Below are 20,564 nucleotides of genomic sequence, written 5' to 3'. Positions count from 1 at the left end.
TCTCAGTGGGTTTTTTTCCCTTGTTAAATAAAGGTTAAATAAAAATGTAAAAAACATGAAACGCTCCAACATCCGTCTCCGTGAGCAAAACGGAACGTCCACTCTCGCATAAATACGTCACCTGAAGTCCATTTTTCTCCTATATAACTGGACCATGAAAGGAACTATATTAATTATAGATGAGGTGGCATAACATGATAGTATAATATAATGTAGCATGATAACACTGGAAACATTTTTTTTTTAATTATTAGCATTAGCTTCCCTTGGTTGTCACAAGAAGCCTGTATGGTGCAGTTGTTAATTGCTGAGATGAGAGAGATAATGGGAGAGAGAGAGATGGAGAGAGGGAAGAGAGAGAGCATGATGAACGAGTACAGGGAAAGGGGTGGACGGGGAGGGGGAAGGGGGCTCATGAAATGTCAGGGAAAAATTCAATAGTTCAACATTTACCCGGTTTCTGTTAGCAGTGCGAGCGCTCGGAATACAAATTGCTCTCAATCCCACTGAGGGGGACACAGAGAGGACTGGACGTGCGGCTGAAAGAATAACGAAATACATGAAGCAAAGCAATGCACTGTAATGTAAAAGACATTGAACTCATGGTTACAAAGACAGACAGGTAAGCAGACAGGTTATGTAAAAAATACAGATATATTTAAACTTAGTTTTCCATTATATGCAAAAAAAATAATAATAAATAAATTTTTTAAAACCCAAAACTCAGTGGTAACAAGTTTATTATTTCTAATACATTGGTTTAATAATAAAAACACAGCAGGTAAGTTTTTTCCCCACTTATCTACGATGCAGCAGAAGCATTATATTGAGTTTTGATACTGTTGTGCTTTTCGTCAGGATGTGAGAAAACGTTTTCGACATTCATAAAAATACTAACCGGTATTTCTGAACTCTAGTGCCATGTTTCAACTGTGACCCTTTCAAAGTGAAACCTAATTTTACCCAAAGACCTTATTGCACACACACTTAGATTAGATCCGTTTTAATACGTGCGGTATTATTAAAATGAATCATAAATAAATTAATATGTTTTAAATAAGTAAATCTGAACATTGATAGGTTTTTATGGACGATCTTGATGGGATATCTATGGTGGTTTATTCATTCATCTAGTTTTCCCGCTTATACCTGTGGCTATTTCCTTTAGTCTATTCTTAATTTTTAAAGATGGCTCAGGTAATTGTTATATCAGTCTATTGTTCTAAACGTATATATATATATATAAGCCGATTGCTCAACAATGTTTTTCTTTTTCCTGGATATATGCATAAATATCAATAAATATATTACCTTAAAGGGCAATTGTGGTGTTACCTACAAAAGTATTCTATTTGTATAATCAGTTTTTCTAAATCTACCGTACTATTTTTTAAGCATCTCTATCCCAAGTGGTTTAATCTCAGTCATTCCCAGGGCATCTACCGATGTCTGTTTATACTGATCTCATTCATTTGTTGGCACTCCACCTGCACCTCTATGTCTCTCTCTCTGAATCTCTTATATTATCATCTATTTGTCAACATACCCGCTGCGTTTTTTCTTTCAGCCCCGCCCCGTATGAAACCCAAGATGCAGGGTCAGGGGCGTTGCTAGACATAGCGCTCCACTGGGGCGCAGGCCCCCCCACTACTCAAATCACACAATTTATTTTCTGGAATGCCTGCGACACGCACACTGCCGCGCGCGGACAGTAACGCGCGCGCCGCGGCGTACGGGCCCGGACCGCAAGGTGCGCGCCCCAGCTTGTATTTTGGGTTAAACCCGCGTTGCTCTGACATTGTGGATTAGAAAAAAAAAAATCCATTCCTTTCCCGTTATTATGAATCTAAATTAATCCACTGCCAAATACAGGAGCTTGTTACAAAAAATCTCGAACGCGAGATTTTACTGGGGCACAGCGGATCAATACTGGGGTACGTGCCCCAGTAAAAGGGGTCTTCCAGCGCCCGTGTGCAGGGTATTGAATTTCCACATCCATCTCCAATAGCTGTGTTGCCACAGGCCAGACCAGTAAGTCTACCAGTGTAAGCAAATGTACATTTTCCAGAATTTGCTGAGTCAGCTATTCATACTGTTGACTTACTTACTGTCACGTTCTCTAACCAGCAAGCCTTCACAATCGCGGGGGGGGACTATTATATTATATAATATACACCAGGGGTGTCCAGTCTTATCCGAAAAGGGCCAGTGTGGGGTGCAGGTTTTTTTGTTCTTGCCCAACACCAAGACACCAGATTCTACTTATAAAGGTCTCGATTGAAGACCATGATTATTAGTTAATTAGCTGACTCAGGTTTTTGTAGTGCTGGGCTCAAACAAAAAAATCTGCACCCATGCCGACCCATTTCGGATAAGAGTGGACGCCCCTGACAATAAACTGTTTAATTTGTAATTCTGTGTTTTAGACGCGTGATAATTGAATTAATGAAGAAATCATGTCTCTACTATAGCAAAACAAATCTCCTCCTTGTGTAATTAAAGTATTGTTTTATATAGATACTATGACCTTGGTCAAATATGTATTTGTTTTGGATTCAAATACTTTTCTGAGCTCCACTGATCTTGCCCGGTGTAACTGAGCCTTCCAAAATGACTAGAAGGCAGAGTTCGCACTTTTTGATAGTATTTCATTGGTTCCAATACACCAGACACAAGATCAGTAAAGCGTATTTGAATCCAAAATAAATACGTATTTGACCCAGGTCTGATAGATACTATGCTAAAATAAGCTTGCCATGACAGCTCTGGATCAGTAATTATTCACACTCTCCATTTCACTTCCTCATTCTTTAAGCTTCGGACTCTGATTGGTCTGTGGTAACACTGCCATTCTGCTCCCCTTGGCCTGATTGGTCCTGGGTCTCTGTCGTCTCGCCCAGAGCGAACGTCGGCCCGACGCCTCCCTTCCCATTGGCCGAACCGCTGCCGGGCTGCTTCTCCGAATGGCCCGTCAGGTTGGGGCCGTCCCACTTCTCCTCGTCTAGCCGGCTGGAGATCGACCAATAGAGGTGAGCCTCCAGTCGGGCGGCGGCCAATGACAGCTCTCGGGCCGAGCTGGAGGGCGTGTCCACCTGAGAAGAGCAGTCTTCTTGTTAAATATGCATACACATTCAGCAAGGCAAAGCAAAGGCTAAAAAAATATTTTTTCATTTTCATAAATAATATAAATTTCTTAAATAATTCTGAATTAGACATGAAAGAGTAGAGGAATGTTGCACCTCCGAAGATTGTGCTTGTGCATATTACACTATTACAGTACCACAGTAGTCAAGAAGCATCGACAAAGATAAAAAAAAACTGACACTGACGCTTATAAATATAAATAAACATTATGACATTAATCTGCTTATGTGTACTACAAGAAAAATCAGTGTTCAAGCTGCTTATGGAGTTGCTTGGAGCGCATTTTCTTGCACTTAGACCACAATCTCCTGAATGCTCTTATGTCAGCCGACTGTAAAACTGACAGGTTGTCAGAAACTCATGTCTAGCCAGTAATTAGCGACTAGCAAGCAGTTCTTTGAAGCCAAAGGGCAGTATTTCCTTACAGTACAATATACCCGATGTAATATGCTAGCTAATTAGCTAGATGTTCATTTTAAACACGATTGTGTCTGTTTTAGGGTGGCCATGATCTAGTAATAAAATACAGTCTACAAGCTATTTTTCAGATTAATGGACAAATTAGCAAGCTTGTTAGCTACATCAGATACGAATGGGCCAAGAAGCTAGCCTGAGCTCTTCAGGGAAACTGTGATGGTACAGATTCATGAGTCGAGAAGTATCACAAGGCTCAGGGTAGGGGTCCATACACAGAGACAGAGACACGAAGCAGAGGCACGTGTGAACAAAAAAGACTTTACTGAGAACTTTGAACGCAAAACAAGATCAACAAACAGGAAAACACGAGGGAGAAAAATTAGACGAAAGACTAGACGCAGAGTGGCCAGCAGCTGACAGAACATGCAAAGACAACACTAATGCCACGGTGGGAACAAATAACTTAAACACACAGGGGGAATGGGTGAAAACAAATAATCCAACGATCACAATCAGGGAAGACCAAACAGGCAAAAATGAGGGCCAAACAAGGCTTGGGGAACTGGCGGCCTCTGGTGGCCGGAAGCAGGAACTGCGACAGATAAGGGGCCCCGGTGTAATGGGGCCAGTAGCTGGGAGAGATTCTCCGCTGTACCTCAAACGTGTGGTGGAAAGCCCCGTAATCTATGTCAAAGAATCCTTCCGCCAGTGACATCATGGGACTGAACCTGTGACCCCACAGCACCTCCTCCGCCAGGTAGGAGCTCCGAGCTTGGCACGTCATACCTGGGAACAAAGCACACCTCTAAAAAAAACACACCTGAACACTGAGCAGCACACTGGTGTTAATAACCACTGGTGTACTACTCAGGACCAGAAAATCATACTCATATCACTAGCACCTACAGTGCACACTCATATCACTAGGACCTGTAGTGCACACTCATATCATTTGGACATGTAGTGCACACTCATATCACTAGCACCTATAGTGCACACTCATATCACTAGCACCTGTAGTGCACACTCATATCACTAGGACCTATAGTGCACACTCATATCACTAGGACCTAGTGCACACTCATATCACTAGGACCTGTAGTGCACACTCATATCACTTGGACATGTAGTGCACACTCATATCACTAGCACCTCTAGTGCACACTCATATCACTAGCATCTGTAGTGCACACTCATATCACTAGCACCTGTAGTGCACACTCATATCACTAGCACCTCTAGTGCACATTCATATCACTAGCATCTGTAGTGCACACTCATATCACTAGCACATGTAGTGCACACTCACAACACCAGGACCTGAAAATCACAACACTCATCATTTTTGTGTCACTTGTGTCATTCACACTTAAACCTTTGAAGAGCAGGTTTTTTGGAACGTTTTATTTTTTTTAATCAGTGTTCTTGAAGTCCATTGTTTTCAGTCACCAGCAGTGATTGTGACATCAGCGTCAGAATGTTCAGTTCTAGAACATCATAATCACACATCTATGACCTATGACAGCTGTAAAAAGGGGTTGAGTTACTAACCGGTGGCCTCCACCATTCCCTCCAGTATGACCACGATCTCGAAGTCGTCCTTCTCCAGGTGAGCCTGCGACATCTCCCAGAACGGCGAGTGGGCGTCGATCTCGTGGGAGATGACCAGCGGGGAGACCAGGAACAGGCGGTCGTCCCCCGTCTCGAACCCCACGCTGATGTCCGTCTGATCCAGGGGGATGAACTCACCTTGCGCGAGAAGGTGGGGGGATGGGAGGGAGAATGTTACTCACCCAGGAAACTACAGTCCTGAGGTGCGCCCAAATTCAGAGAAGCGAATGTTCGCGGCTAACACAAAGCTAACGGAAAAAAGTTTGAAATAGTTTGCGAACGTTCGCCTTGTTCGCTGAACTTGAACGCACCTCTGTTCAGCCCTTGTATCATTATCTTGATGTTGTAGCTTGTCGTGCCTCCTAGTTTGACTGAGCATAGGTTAGGTCAGAGAGCAATGTTTACTGTGTGAACTGGACTTAATGTGTTCATGGCTATGAATAACTGTCACAAAATCGGACTTGTGTTTTGTAGTTGTTCCAATGAAACTTCCAAGAAGCATTTCACAGTGGACCGCATGTACGAATGATTCATCATCAAAATTAATTCAGTGAGAATTAAAAGGACTTATCGCTGAATGGATTCAAAATGGGATTCATAGTAGCATCTTGGGTATTTAGCAGGGCTTATCCAGAGCATCTTACACAGCTTAAATTCTTCACATACAATCCATTTATTCAGCTGGATTATTTACTGAGGCGAATCAGGTTGAGCACCTCGATCAAGGACATAACAGCACTGCCCCACCTGGGAGCTGAACCCACAACCTTGGATTTACAATTCCAGCTCCATTACATTACAGGCATTTAGCAGACACGCTAATCCAGAGCAACATACACAACTTTCTCATAGGATTTACACTGCACACATTTATACACCTGGACATATACTGAAGCAATGCAGGCTAAGTACCTTTCTCAAGTGTACAACGGCAGGGTCCTACCGGGGAATCAAACCTGCTCCCTCACCATTATTCTAGCGCAAAACGAAATTGTTCTCCAACGCAGAATTAATTTTTTTACGTTTAAATTGCATTTGTTTCTTGGAACGGTACTTGTTTCTTTTTTTTACATTTCCTGTTGATAATCTTATCACATCCATCCATTATCTATACCCGCTTATTCCTGGGCAGGGTCGCGGGAGGTGCTGGAGCCTATCCCAGCATGCACTTGGGCGAGAGGCAGGAATACACCCTGGACAGTTTGCAGAAACTTATGACATTTAAAGTATAAATTATGTGTGTGATTGAACGTATTTTCTTTCTTCCAGTTTGAAAATGTGTCAACTTAAAATAGACTTTTAATTCTCTCTTTCTGAATTAATAATTATTCTTGTGTCTCAGTGTCTTCATTTTGAATTTGCTGCATTTTGCCTTTTTTTGTGATCATGACTATAAGGCGCATGATTAATTAAAACCTGCCACTCTTTCTTTTTTGCTTCACTGTGCAATTAGCCATTTAATTACCTTGTTTAATTACAAACAAACTATCCAGAATTGGGAACACAGCTGGCAAAAATCACTGGAAAACAGCAATCATCTCAGCCAGACGGCCAGCAGCCACAAAATCCCCTCTCACTTTCACGCCGATGAAGACCGTCAGAATGATATCAGGGAATAAACACGGGGTCCTGGAATAATCCAAAGCATGAGGAGACTGTGTCATAGGTCACATGAATGCTCAGGTACAAATTTTTGCTCAGATCCTATCTTCTTGCAATGACTGTTCATGTACCATGTGTGTAATTTGGCTAGAAATAGCTGTACAAAATAAGTATTGTACCTTACTGAACCTGTGTTTACCAGCTGTCTATGACCATGAAATGCACTTTTTTGTACGTCGCCTTGGATAAAAGCGTCTGCCAAATGAATGTAATGTAATGTAATGTAATTGACACTCCTGTGTCTGAGTGGATTTGATGAGCTTGGCGCGCATGTTAGCATGTTAACATGAGAGTGCTTAGCGTAGGTCCCTAGCGGTTATAATGTGTAGTGTACTGCAGGTCCCTAGCTGTTAGCATGCGTAGTGTACTGTAGGTCCCTAGCGGTTAGCATGCGTAGCGTACTGTAGGTCCCTAGCGGTTAGCATGCGTAGCGTACTGCAGGTCCCTAGCGGTTAGCATGCGTAGCGTACTGTAGGTCCCTAGCGGTTAGCATGCGTAGCGTACTGTAGGTCCCTAGCGGTTAGCATGCGTAGCGTACTGCAGGTCCCTAGCGGTTAGCGTGCATAGCGTACTGCAGGTCCCTAGCGGTTGGCATGCGTAGCGTACTGTATGTCCCTAGCGGTTAGCATGCGTAGCGTACTATAGGTCCCCAGCGGTTAGCATGCGTAGCGTACTGTAGGTTCCCTAGCAGTTAGCATGCGTAGCGTACTGTACTGCAGGTCCCTAGCGGTTAGCATGCGTAGCGTACTGTAGGTCCCTAGCGGTTAGCATGCGTAGCGTACTGCAGGTCCCTAGGGCAGACGGCGGCCTCACCCTCCTGCGTCTGCTTGGACTTGATGAGCTTGGCGCGCATGTTGGCGCCCACGATGTGCGAGCTCCGCAGGTCGCCCACGCGGAACATGAGGCAGAGCCGGTCGTCCCGCAGGGAGATGACCGCGTTGCGCGAGAACACCAGCGTCTCCGCCCGCTTGTTCGGCTGCGAGATCTTCACGAACATGCAGCCCACCTGCGGGAGAGCAGAGCGTTTCACGCACCTGCGGGAGCGGCACGCTAACACACCCGCACACCAACACACCTGCACACACCTGCACACACCTGCACACATCAACGCACCTGCACACCAACACACACCTGCACGCTAACACACCCGCACACCAACACACCTGCACACACCTGCACGCACCTGCACACCCGCACACCAACACACCTGCACAAACCTGCACACTTCAACACACCCGCACACCAACACACCTGCACACACCTGCACGCACCTGCACACACCTGCACACCAACACACCTGCACACCAACACACACCTGCACACTAACACACCCGCACACCAACACACCTGCACACACCTGCACGCACCTGCACACACCTGCACACCAACACACACCTGCACACTAACACACCCGCACACCAACACACCTGCACACACCTGCACGCACCTGCACACACCTGCACACCAACACACCTGCACACCAACACACACCTGCACACTAACACACCCGCACACCAACACACCTGCACACACCTGCACGCACCTGCACACACCTGCACACCAACACACCTGCACACCAACACACACCTGCACACTAACACACCTGCACACACCTGAACGCACCTGCACACATCAACGCACCTGCACACCAACACACCTGCACACACCTGAACGCACCTGCACACATCAACGCACCTGCACACTAACACACACCTGCACACCAACACACCTGCACACACCTGCACGCACCTGCACACATCAACGCACCTGCACACCAACACACACCTGCACACCAACACACCTGCACACACCTGCACACTAACGCACACGCACACCAACGCAACTGCAAATCAGCACACACCTGTGTACACTAACGCACCTACAAAACCAACACACCTGCACACACCTGCACGCACCTGCACACATCAAGGCACCTGCACACCAACACACACCTGCACACCAACACACCTGCACACATCAACGCACCCGCACACCAACACACACCTGTGTACACTAACGCACACGCACACCAACACCAACTGTACACACTAAGACAACTACAAACTAACACACACTAGCCACACGTGCACGCCAACACACACTCGCAGGACCTACATCCTGCACCCTAAACCGCAATGCACAGCGACACGTATCCGCCCCCACGCTGACAGCATCAACCAATTAAAAAACAGAGATCCAGTTACCCTGTGTAGCCGAAAGCCAGCGTCGCTCACAGTAATAACTTCATTCATTTCATTCATTCATTACAAAATGTCAGCGAAACCAGAGCCTGTTCAGAGGGGGGGAGGAAAAAAAAAAAAAAAGAAAAAAAAGGAAAAAGAAAAAAAAAAAAAAAAAAAAGGCCAGAGGACTCCACGGACCTCACCGGGTCCAGGAGCCGTTACCATGGCAACCCGCTCTGCCGCGCCGGCGGCGGCGAGCGCCGGCGGGCTCCGTTTGTTTGTGACCTCACCATGAAGGCGTTGACCATGGAGCCCAGGATGGCCTGCAGCAGCAGCAGCATGGTGCCCACCGGGCACTGGTCCGTGATGACGCGGTGCCCGTACCCGATGGTGGTCTCCGTCTCGATGGAGAACAGGAAGGCCGAGATGAAGCCGTTGACGTTGTTCACGCACGGCGTCCAGGTCTCGTCCTCCAGGTGATCCAGGTCCCCTCTGAGAGAGAGAGAGAGAGGGGGAAGAAAGACAGTTTTCTCAGAGCTGAACCTCCTCCTACATAGCAACAACAACAAAAAAAGAGTTCAAAAAAGCATATTTTAATAGACTGTCTTTAATTATAAAAGACTTCCATTCCCTGGCAAAAAGAAGAAACACAGGAAATCCTATCAGGGGAAGGGTCGACATCTCTATATTCTATATAACATCCCTATACACTATCCCGCAATACACACTGTACTATAATACATATTAGCCTGCCAAAACACTGCTTGACATAAAACTTCTTCCTCTTCTTCGTTAATGGACTGCATTTATATAGTGCTGTACAATTGATGCCTCTCATTCACCCATTCACACACACACACCAACGGTGAAAGGCTGCCATGCAAGGTACCAATCAGCTCGTTGGGAGCCATTAGGGGTTAGGTGTCTTGCTCAGGGACACTTCGACACACCCAGGGCGGGGGATCGAACCAGCAACTCTCCGACTGCCAGACAACCGCTCTTACCTCCTGAGCTATGTCGCCCCATTTATTTATTTATTTATTATTTACCATTTGTTGTTGTTGCTTCCTGAGTTAAATATAGAATTTATTGTTCATTGTTCTTTTGCGTTTGTTTTTCTGTACGCTTTGGCAACATTAACAGATCTATTTTTTGCCAATATGGCATTTTGAATTGGGGAAAAAAGAACTGTAAGTATGGAAAATATCTTTCATTGTACTTTTTTTAATCATATTTATCCTTATTGGTTTGTTTTTCAGAGAACCGATGCGGTCCTAGAATCCAGTGCCCTTTGTTGCCTCTGTTGCCTTAGGCTTGCTCCTGTGGGGGTTCAGGCCAGGGTTGTCTGTAAAGCGTATTGTGACAACTGCTGTAAAATACGCTATACAAATAAAATTTGATTTTCTCATAGTCTAATTATTAAGACAATTATTTGTTTTTTAACAGCCCTGGAGATCCACTCCTGACCTTTCAGTAATCACCCCTACAGGCTGCTTAAATATCACACAGACTCTGAATTAAAATAGAGAATCACAATGTAGGGGATGTTATTCAAATACGAGACACCATAAATAGCACATCATATTACATAAATGACATTTATCTGAGACTGTTTTATTTGCTTTGCTTTATCACCCGTTATCATGTGATGAGGCATATCTCACCTGCAGCATGTGTTAAATCGTACCCTCTCTCGCACTGGGCGATACGGTATAACACACCTGTGCCCATACGATAAGCTATATCTCACCTATATCAGGACACAAAAGTGCACCTCACCTTTATCACAGGCTTTGGCTCACCTGCAGTACGCTATCAGGTACCAGATAGCCCCGAAGAACAGCCAGGTGACGGCGTAGGCCATGACGAAGACGAACAGCGAGCAGCGCCAGTTGAGGTCCACCAGGGTGGTGAAGATGTCGGTCAGGTAGCGGTACGTCTCCCTCATGTTTCCGTGCGAGACGTTGCAGCGGCCGTTCTTCTCCACGTACCGCTGCCTTTTGCGCTTGCTGCGGCCTGGAGAGGCGAGGGGGTTGAGGGATGGTAAACGGTAAACGGGCTGCATTTATATAGCGCTTTTATCCAAAGCGCTTTACAATTGATGCCTCTCATTCGCCAGAGCAGTTAGGGGTTAGGGGTTAGGGGTTGGGTGTCTTGCTCAAGGACACTTCGACACGCCCAGGGCGGGGTTTGAACCGGCAACCCTCCGACTGCCAGACAATCGGCCTTACCTCCTGAGCTACGTCGCCCCTCGGACAGAGGGGGGGGGGGGAGGGAAGGAGAGGAAAGGGGAGAGAGAGGGAGAGAGAGAGAGAGAACAAGAGAGAAAGAGAGAGTGAGGGGGGGAGAGAGAGAGAGAGGGAGAGGAAAGGGGAGAGGGGATAGAGGGAGAGAGAGAGAGGGAGAGAAGGAGAGGATGGGGAAGAGGAGATGGAGGGAGGGAGAGAGAGGGGGGAGAGAAGGAGGGAAGGAGAGGAAGGGGGAGAGAGAGGGAGAGAGAGAGACAAGAGAGAAAGAGAGAGTGAGGGGGAGAGAGAGAGGGAGAGGAAGGGGGAGAGGGGATAGAGGGAGAGAGAGAGGGGGAGAGAAGGAGAGGATGGCGAGAGGAGATTGAGGGAGAGGGAGAGAAGGAGTGGAAGGGGGGAGAGGGGATGGAGGGAGGGAGAGAGAGAGAGGGGGGAAGAGAAAGAGAGGAAGGGGGAGGGGGGATGGAGGGAGAGAGAGAGAGAGAACAAAAGAGATCCCTATAAAGATCACTTTCCTAATTAAGGAAAGCCAGAGGTCTCAACGGCAATCCTTGTGGGACTCCATTTCCCATAACACCTTGCTCAGACAAGATACCTCTGGCCATTACTTCTTTGTGTTCTACCCAGGAGCCAATCCTATACACACACTGAAACAGCTCCTGTCATTTGCACTGATTTCATTCTGTGAATACGCCTCTCATGTCGTACTTATCAAATGCTTTTTTAGAAGTCCAAATTATATCATGATTTATAATGTCATCTAGTCTTCTAGCTTGTACCTTCCTCAAAGAAGCCCAAGAGTCTTCTTGGACATGGTCTTGCGCTGCAAAGACCATGTCAGATTTCCCTTAAGATCTGTTTTTTTTTTTTTCAAGGAATATTTCCAACATCCTGACAAAAGATTGCAGTATTTTACAAGAGCTATAAGCTAACCTGACAGGCCTGTAATTTCCTGCATCAGCACAGTCCCCTTTCTTATATATCGGTATTATATCACCTTGCTTCCAGTCGTCGGGTGCTTCTCCAGTTTTTATACAGTCCATAAAACACCTGTTAGTGGTTTAAAGATGATATCCCCCAGCTCTTTGAGAACTCCCATAATATATATGACATCAGGGCTCCTGTTGCCTTACATGTATTTGCCTTCAGTTTTCGCCATTATTTTTAGCAATATCGGCAATATCCTCACGCTAGAATAAAGCTTGTTCTAATACCGCAATGTTCCTTCCCAATGTATAATGTATGTAGTCTCTTTCTCGACTTACAGTATACCGTATAAATTATATACAGGTACAGCAGCCAAGTATAGTACATAACCATGTCCACTAAGGAGGTTATGTAATGATGTCCGTCAGTCTGTCCGTCCGTTTGTCCATCCGCGTCCATGACAAACATCTCTGTAAAAGTAATGGCTGGATTGCCATGAAATTCATGCTGCACATTCATGTTCCCAAGAGGAAGAAGCCGTTTGATTTTGGTGACCCCATGACCTTTCCTCTAGCGCCACCATCAGGCAAAAAATTTCAATATTTGATCAAAACATCTCTGTAAAAGTACTGGCCGGATTGCCATGAAATTTGCGATGCGAATTCGTGTTCCCAACAGGAAGGAACCGATTGATTTTTGGTGACCCCCATGACCTTTCCTCTAGCGCCACCATCAGGCCAAACGTATATCAGAAAGTAATGGAGCTGGACTGCCAAGACATTGACTGCGTGCACGCATGCGGAGAGAGACCGTTTTCGCCTTAGCAGAGGTCAGCACTATGCTGTTGGCACTATAGTGGGTGCATTATTCCTAGTCACAGTGTGATTGGTTGATGGTGCCCAGAACCTGCTTACCCCAGCCGAATTTGCCCCGAATTTGCCCTTCAGGCTGGATCTTCTTCCTGGTCGGCCGGGCTGCCGCTTCGGCTTCGCGGGCAGCCAGTTTGGACTGGAACGACCGAGCCACCGGTTTCTCGGGGGGCGCGGCTGTGTCCGTGGTTACCACGTGCCCCAGCTCCTCCGATACGTCAATCACTCCAGCGGGCGGGGCGGGACCGGTTTCCTCGGCAACAGGCCCCTCCCCCTTCTCAGATACCGGGAGAGAGAGGGCTTCTGGGAGGTGGGTGAAGACAGAGTTCTCCAGAGCCATTATGTATGTGTGTGTGCGCGCGCACCTGTGTGTGTGTGTGTGTGTGTGTGTATGTGTATGTGTGTGCGTGTGCGTGTGCGTGTGCGTGTGCGTGTGCGTGTGTGTGTGTGTGTTGCACTGTATGTGTGACTTGTTTAAAAGTGTATGTAAGTGAATGACTGAGCTACTGAGAGTGATAGAGAAGCTTCCTGCTTCAGACCTTCGATGCGTATCTTTGCATCTACGATAAAGGAGAAAACAGAAGGAACGGTGTTAGGGCACTGTCATGCACCACACAGACATAACTAACACGCATGCATACATATGATCCATGACTATATGCTCTGAGCAACCATGATCCATCTGCTTCCACTGTGAAAGCTCCCAGCATGCAGTTTATTTACTGAGATGCAGAGTACTCCACGTTCTCTATCAGAGTACCGTACAGACACCTCTAAGTAGCCTACTGTGTATCTCATATTACAGTACTAATGGCAGTGATAGGATTTGGGTAAATAAGATCACCGCGTTTGTGAAAATAACGATGTTAAAATACGGGGATTCACTTTTATCCGAGAGCAAGCAGAGACAGGCTAAATTTTGAAAGTGGCATGCTCGATCCCTCCTTTGAAACGTCAACAGTAATCTGCTAACATTCGTGCGTTCAGTACCGTTTGGTTCAAAGGCTTGTGGCAACACCGATGCATTTACAACAAAGATGAATACGCATTAATACGCATATTACTGCTGCCGATGATTAAAACCATGGGGCAGTGTTCGTAGTAGAAGCGGGCTGTGTATTTGTATATGTATATGTATTTGTATATATATCTGTGAAAGAAGTGTAGCTTTCGAAAGTGCTTAAATTATCATGGTTTTGCTAACAAAATTGTCCCTCAGGCTACAACTGCCAGCTAATTTATTTTACTTTTGGAAGTCGGAGCCGTGCACACAGATTAGTTGTGAAGGGGGTCGCAAAATTGCAGGCCTCTCCAAAAATAGAGCGAAACAATTATCTGTGTTCTGCTTAGTGTCAGCCAGTGTAGGCCGCCTCTCTATCTGGGGAAAGCTCTGCTTTCATAACCTTGAAAATCTGCGCTTGTACAAACTGAACAATTAAGCAATTTTGTATACCTGTGCGAGAATTAGGCTACTAATTCTCGCACAGGAATACAATTGAAATTGTATTGACATTGAAATTGGGTATTTACAAGGTCTACGGTATACCAGACCTGAAAAAAAGAGATTTATGTGTGTGTATGTAAGACAGAGAGAGAAAGTAAAAGAGGGTGTATGTGTGTGTGTGTGCTTAGGTCTGTGTGAAGGAGAAGAGTGTGTGCATCCGTTTGTGTATGTGTGTGTGTGTGTGAGAGAGAGAGAGAGAGAGAGAGAGAGAGAGGGGGCATATAACAGTATATTTGTATTTGCCATACAACAAGTAATAAGATATTTACCACAGCGTTTAACAGCTGATCTTTCCGGTGTGTCGCGCATAAGCAGAAGCATGAATAGTAATAAAATAACCAGAGCGCCTCTTAAACCATTAGAACCATGGGAATTAAATAGAACACCGCCGTAGCACCTGTTAAAACTGGTAGGCTAAAATGTGCAGTTCGGTGCAGCAGTACCTGATAACGCTCTGGCAGGTAGGCTAGTTTCAAAACACATCGAATGCGTAGGGTGATCCTTGAACAGAAGGCAGTTAATTCTAGCCATTGTGCTCTGCATATATGACACTCTGTCTTTCTTTGCCGTTGATTGGACATACGTCTTTAGTCAAAAACGCGTGATAAAACGTTGTATCTTACCTGAAGCATCAAATCTTAATTATTTTTTTGCTGCTTATATTCCAGCTGAAATCATTTTGCCGATCCGGGCATGCGCTGTTCTAGCTTCAAGTTCGAGCCTACCCATTTTTCTTTTAGCAGAACAAGAGATTCAAATCGGGTGGGTCCAGCATCGCAGCATCGCGTATTCCTGGTTCGCCAAGCCTGGGGTCTTCTATTAAATTATTTCCATCACAAGGCAAATACGCCGGGAAACATTCACAAATTGAATCGAAATTTACCAACGTCCTGCGTGTCAGTTTTTGGAGGTTAAAATGGAGGCAATCCGTATGCTAGCCTACTGTATGATCCGTGTATCGGTCTGAAAAGGGGAGAGCGTGAATCACCGGCTCGGCGATGGTGCGCAGGTGGGGAGAGAGAGAGCGAGAGAGAGAGAAAGAGAGAGAGACGGGGGGGCGTGCTCTTAAATTAGACGTGAAATGTTTACAGTAACAGCTACGTTTTCCTTTTATTTTAATTCTCCGTAGAGAGGCTACTCAAGAAATCTTCACTGTCTAACAAAAATCTAACTGTAAAATATATAAAATATGATTATATAATACATAAAATGTAACTATGCTTGTTTAAAATATTTATGCAACATATTAATCTATATACAATAACCTAAACAAATAATTTCTCGCAACACTGCAAAATAATTTTTTTAAAAAAGAATAATAATGATAATAATACCCACTGTGTAACCTTATGTTCTTGACGACGAATGAATAATACATCCCTATCGTTATCAGCAAAAATAACAGCGCTTGGCTACTAGTTTAACTACCCAATGGCGCAATTAGCTTTTCCCAAATATATTCAGTTATGATTACATATTTGAATATATTTCCGTGTATACAGCCCACAGCACCTTGATTTTAACAATTTCCGTTTTTTCGTTGTTTCACAGTGGGCTGCAAGTACATACTGTGCTGATAGGCTACACAATTTTTCATTGGTCTTCGCATGCAGACAGAAACTCTAATGTGATGTGAAGTACAAAAAGGTTACAGCTTCAGGATTGGAGTCTGAATTGTTTTGGGGCAAAATGTTCAGTGTTAAATCAACTCTTATCGAGTAGGCTACTTATGGTCCCTGTTGGGCTCATATTTCAGACAAATAAACACGGAACATTTGACAGTATATTAAACCTACTTGCAAGAATGTTTTAGAAGCTTCCCTAGTGAGGTTCTCCATAAATGGCTGATCTCTCTCTCTCTCTCTCTCTCTCTCTCTCTCTCTCTCTCTCTCTCGCTCGCTGTGTGTGTATGACTTACACCTGAATATCTTGACCATCATTAGCCTACGTTTTGTAAATCGCACGTAGAGGCAAGTGTTGGTGGAAATTTCGCTGGTTTTACTGTATCTACACACAATGAGATAAGGGAGATGTCCTATCTTGGGAGCTGTACTGTTGTGCATTTTGCTTCCTTAATTTGGTCAATAAACCCACCTGAGAAAAAGCATTTCATCAAAGCACTCTCTGCCAGTGGTTCCCACACTTGGTCCTGGGGGGACCTCCTGTGTATGCTGGTTTTCATTCCAACCACCATTGCAATTCCAGCTGTCCAGTTTAGCAAACAGATAATTTATATAAATTAGGTGCTTTTCATGTTGAGAGAGATTATTTGCCCTCTTAATCCACATTAATTGGTGAAAGTGTGGACACACAGACACTAAAGCTAACCATTTGGTAGATAATTCATAATTCTTAGACAAACCAAATGACACACAAGCCAAACCTGAATTGTGTTAATAAATGTGTTCATAAAAAGATTATTGAAGTTCTTAAATACATTTTCAACGACCTAATTAGGAGTCTATTGACTCATCTCAGTCTTTAATTTGTTAAGTAAAAAAATGACCTCTTTAAACGCTATTGTTTGCAAAATGGCACAATAAACTATGATGTGGACATAGGACTTTAGTTCTTCAAGGAATGCATAGCTACATCTGACATAATGCGGTGTAAGAGGGTAAGTAATCCCTATAACATGAAAAGCATCTAATTAAGAAAATTGACATCTTTTTTAAATTGTGGGATTGCAATTGTGATTGGAACGAAAACCAGCATACACAGTGATACCCCAGGACCACTGCTCTACTGTACGTACTGTGAGTTCCAAACCACTAGGTGGCAGCACATTTGAAGCCAATCAAACATAGAACCTTCCTCCCGGCTGTGAAAGCGAACGCTCTTTCCTGTTTCAAGATGTCGGTGTACGGACCAGTAGTGAAAATTCATCCTGTTGTTCTTGCCTCTATCGCCGACTCTTACGAGCGGAGAAACGAGGGAGCAAGTCGTGTGATTGGGACATTACTAGGTAACACATTGCCAGTATTCTACTAAGTTCATTAGAATTGAGGTAGACAAATACATTGTAATGTTGGTTAGCTAGGTAAGCTAGTTATCGCTGGACGTGGGATAGAGAGCATGCGGCTACGGCTTAGTATGGACAGACGCTATCTTGCTAACTAATGCTAGCGCATTGCTTGTTCTGAATAAGTTGTCGTTACATTATATAGCTGAAGTTAACACTGTTGATATATTAATGACTTTGTAGGGTTTTGAAACATTGTTAGGTGGTCGTGATTAACTGTACAGATACAGTGAACTGAACAGTTTGAGAGAGGAGTGTACTCGCATGGTTTTATGGGTAAAACACATTGTTGCAAATGCCTGTTGTTAAACGATTGCATTGCTAGCGAGCGAGTGTTAGCTGGATATCCGATTTAGCCTGCTCTCTACTTTGACGTTCTTAATACATGGACGCTACCAACAGTTAGCTAGATTGTAATTTACGCCTCTGAAAATCGACTTGTCAGTTAATTCGTTTTGTAAATTTAGATGCTTTCGTATTTTTCGCGCAACGATGCCATAGAGACGTCTGAAGCTTAGTTGGCAATGGGTAACGAGCTGGTTTACAAATTCTAGATGAAGCTAAGTTAGTTATTTTGTGACAAAAAGTTGCCTAGATTTCAGTGCTCTGTGATCCTTTAACTATCAAACTAGCGTCTTGATGACGTGAAGTTATATTCAGTTTGATTATAATGTTACCGACATCATATTACGCTCCATTCACTGAAACAGATATTGCTTTTGTTGTACAGCCTATGCTATAAACATGACAATTATACCACCAAATGTTATTTTGTTTCTAGAAATAACTATTTATTTATAGATGGTGATACAAATATACTTTTGGTTTGACGTCCTTTCAGAATTAACATTCAGGGATATTATAAACATTTATATTATTTTAAGTTTTGGTGTCATTGATGTGGTGTTAACAGATTAGGTTGACAACACTACTGCCCTACACTCAATAAGTGACGTTGCTGTATAAGTATGCCTTCGCTGTCTACTCTTATGAATGTGTGGCATGCAATATTAACATTGGTAAGCAAATAGAACTGATAATATAAATATAAATCTGATGCTGATGGTGTGTTTTTACTCCCGCAGGAACAATTGACAAGCACACGGTTGAAGTAACCAACTGTTTCTCCGTCCCTCATAATGAATCTGAAGACGAGGTAAAGTCTTTGCTTTCGTGCTGTGGGTTGTTGTTGTGGTTTGTGTCAGTGCTGTAGTACTGTGTCGGTACTGTTGTGTAGTGCTGTGTGTCTGTACTCTAGTATTGTGTCAGTGCTGTTGTGTAGTGCTGTGTGTCAGTACTGTTGTATAGTGGTGTGTCTGTGCTGTAGTATTGTGTCAGTACTGTTGTGTAGTGCTGTGTCTCAGTACTGTTGTATAGTGGTGTTTCTGTGCTGTAGTATTGTGTCAGTCCTGTTGTGTAGTGCTATGTGTCAGTACTGTTGTATAGTGGTGTGTCAGTGCTGTAGTATTGTGTCAGCTGTTGTATATTTTTGTAGTACTGTGTGTCAGTGCTGTTGTTTAGTGCTGTAGTCCTTTGGGTCACTACTTTTGTATATTGTTGTAGTGCTGTGTGTCAGTGCTGTTGTGTAGTGCTGTGTGTCAGTACTGTTGTATAGTGCTGTGTGTCAGTGCTGTTGTGTAGTGCTATGTGTCAGTACTGTTGTATGGTGCTGCATGTCAGTGCTGTTGTGTAGTGTTATAGTGCTGTTTGTCAGTACTGTTGTATTGTGCTGTGTGTCAGTACTGTTGTATGGTGCTGTGTGTCAGTGCTGTTGCGTAGTGCTATAGTGCTGTTTGTCAGTACTGTTGTATTGTGCTGTACTGCTGTGTGTGTGTCAGTGCTGTTGTATAGTGCTGTAGTGCTGTGTGTCAGTGATGTTTTTTGCAGCTGCTTGCATGTGGTCTAACAGTTCTGTGTTGGTAGGTTGCAGTGGACATGGAATTTGCCAAAAACATGTACGAACTGCACAAGAAGGTCTCCCCCAGTGAGGTCATCATCGGCTGGTAGGTTTGCCCCCCCATCCCTCCCTTGTGTCGGGCTGATTTAGACAGGGTAATAGTTTAAGCAGACAGTGCATACACACACCGTCAGAGCAGAAGACTCCGTGCACATCAGCATGCAGCAATCCACTCTGACAAGGAAACCAAACCCCAACATCTATCCCCCCTTATGTTGTGATCAGTCATGAGAGCTGACTGGTTTGGGTCTGAGGCTCTCATTTGTATTATTGCTGTGGAAGGCCTCTGATTGGCTGAAGGAACGTCTCTCCTCCCCCCCCACCCTTCCCCTTACTGTACAGTGCTTTGACATCATGAAGGTTCTGGATAATTAAAAATTGTCATCAATGTTTTTACACCGTAATAAAACATAAAGAACAATGAATGCTGTGGGCACGGGTGTGAAATTGTTCCTCACGTTCCCCCCTCCCCCCTGCTTCCTCCCAGGTACGCCACAGGATATGACATCACGGAACACTCCGTGCTGATCCACGAGTACTACAGCCGGGAGGCTCAGAACCCGATTCACCTGACGGTGGACACGGCGCTCCAGAGCGGCAAGATGAACATCCGCGCCTACGTCAGGTGAGCGCCCCCTGCACACACGTGTGCTGCTGGGGTGCGGGCACGCGTGTACACGCACACCTCTGTTACGCCCACACACGTATGTACACACACACACACACACACACACACACACGCACACCTCTGTTACGCCCACATACGTACGCACGCACACACACACACACACGCACGCACACCTCTGTTACGCGCACACACGTATGTACACACACACACACACACACACACACACACGCACACCTCTGTTACGCCCACATACGTACGTACACACACACACACACACACACACACACACACACCCGGCTGCTACACATTACAGGCATTTAGCAGACGCTCTTATCCAGAGCGACGTACAACAAGTGCATTAGTTCAAGGTGCAGAGGTACAAAAGAAACGCACT

General features: G+C 44.8%; 2 protein-coding genes across 4 annotated transcripts in view; one reads left to right on the top strand and one right to left on the bottom strand.

Annotated features, from left to right (window-relative positions):
* Nucleotides 1-560: 560 nt before the first annotated feature.
* On the bottom strand, nt 561-15,616 carry kcnj9 (potassium inwardly rectifying channel subfamily J member 9). 3 transcript variants are annotated; one of them, XM_064346052.1, is made up of 8 exons: nt 15,187-15,616; nt 13,105-13,619; nt 10,820-11,033; nt 9,308-9,509; nt 7,648-7,840; nt 5,113-5,310; nt 4,217-4,347; nt 561-3,092 (listed from the first exon to the last, which is right to left on the bottom strand). In XM_064346052.1, exons 2-8 carry the CDS (start codon nt 13,397-13,399, stop codon nt 2,811-2,813), a joined length of 1,515 nt encoding a protein of 504 aa, XP_064202122.1. In that variant the 5' UTR covers nt 13,400-13,619; nt 15,187-15,616; the 3' UTR covers nt 561-2,810. The 3 variants fall into 3 exon arrangements, with proteins under 3 accessions (XP_064202122.1, XP_064202123.1, XP_064202124.1); XM_064346053.1 differs by lacking the exon at nt 15,187-15,616 and adding an exon at nt 15,007-15,171; XM_064346054.1 differs by lacking the exon at nt 15,187-15,616 and adding an exon at nt 14,833-14,971.
* A 1,753-nt stretch (nt 15,617-17,369) lies between these two features.
* The window catches only part of eif3f (eukaryotic translation initiation factor 3, subunit F), a 5,681-nt gene continuing 2,486 nt past the window's right edge, over nt 17,370-20,564 (top strand). Inside the window, exons 1-4 of the mRNA XM_064346063.1 lie at nt 17,370-17,528; nt 18,671-18,741; nt 19,509-19,588; nt 20,030-20,167. Of these exons, the coding sequence (XP_064202133.1) occupies nt 17,417-17,528; nt 18,671-18,741; nt 19,509-19,588; nt 20,030-20,167 (401 nt within the window). The 5' untranslated portion in view covers nt 17,370-17,416. The remainder of the gene's footprint in view (nt 17,529-18,670; nt 18,742-19,508; nt 19,589-20,029; nt 20,168-20,564) is intronic.

The sequence above is a fragment of the Anguilla rostrata genome, chromosome 8 (assembly GCF_018555375.3).
Source record: "Anguilla rostrata isolate EN2019 chromosome 8, ASM1855537v3, whole genome shotgun sequence".
Classification (NCBI taxonomy): domain Eukaryota; kingdom Metazoa; phylum Chordata; class Actinopteri; order Anguilliformes; family Anguillidae; genus Anguilla; species Anguilla rostrata.
Note: the sequence above shows the minus strand (reverse complement) of the source record. Positions and strands in the feature narration are given on the sequence as shown.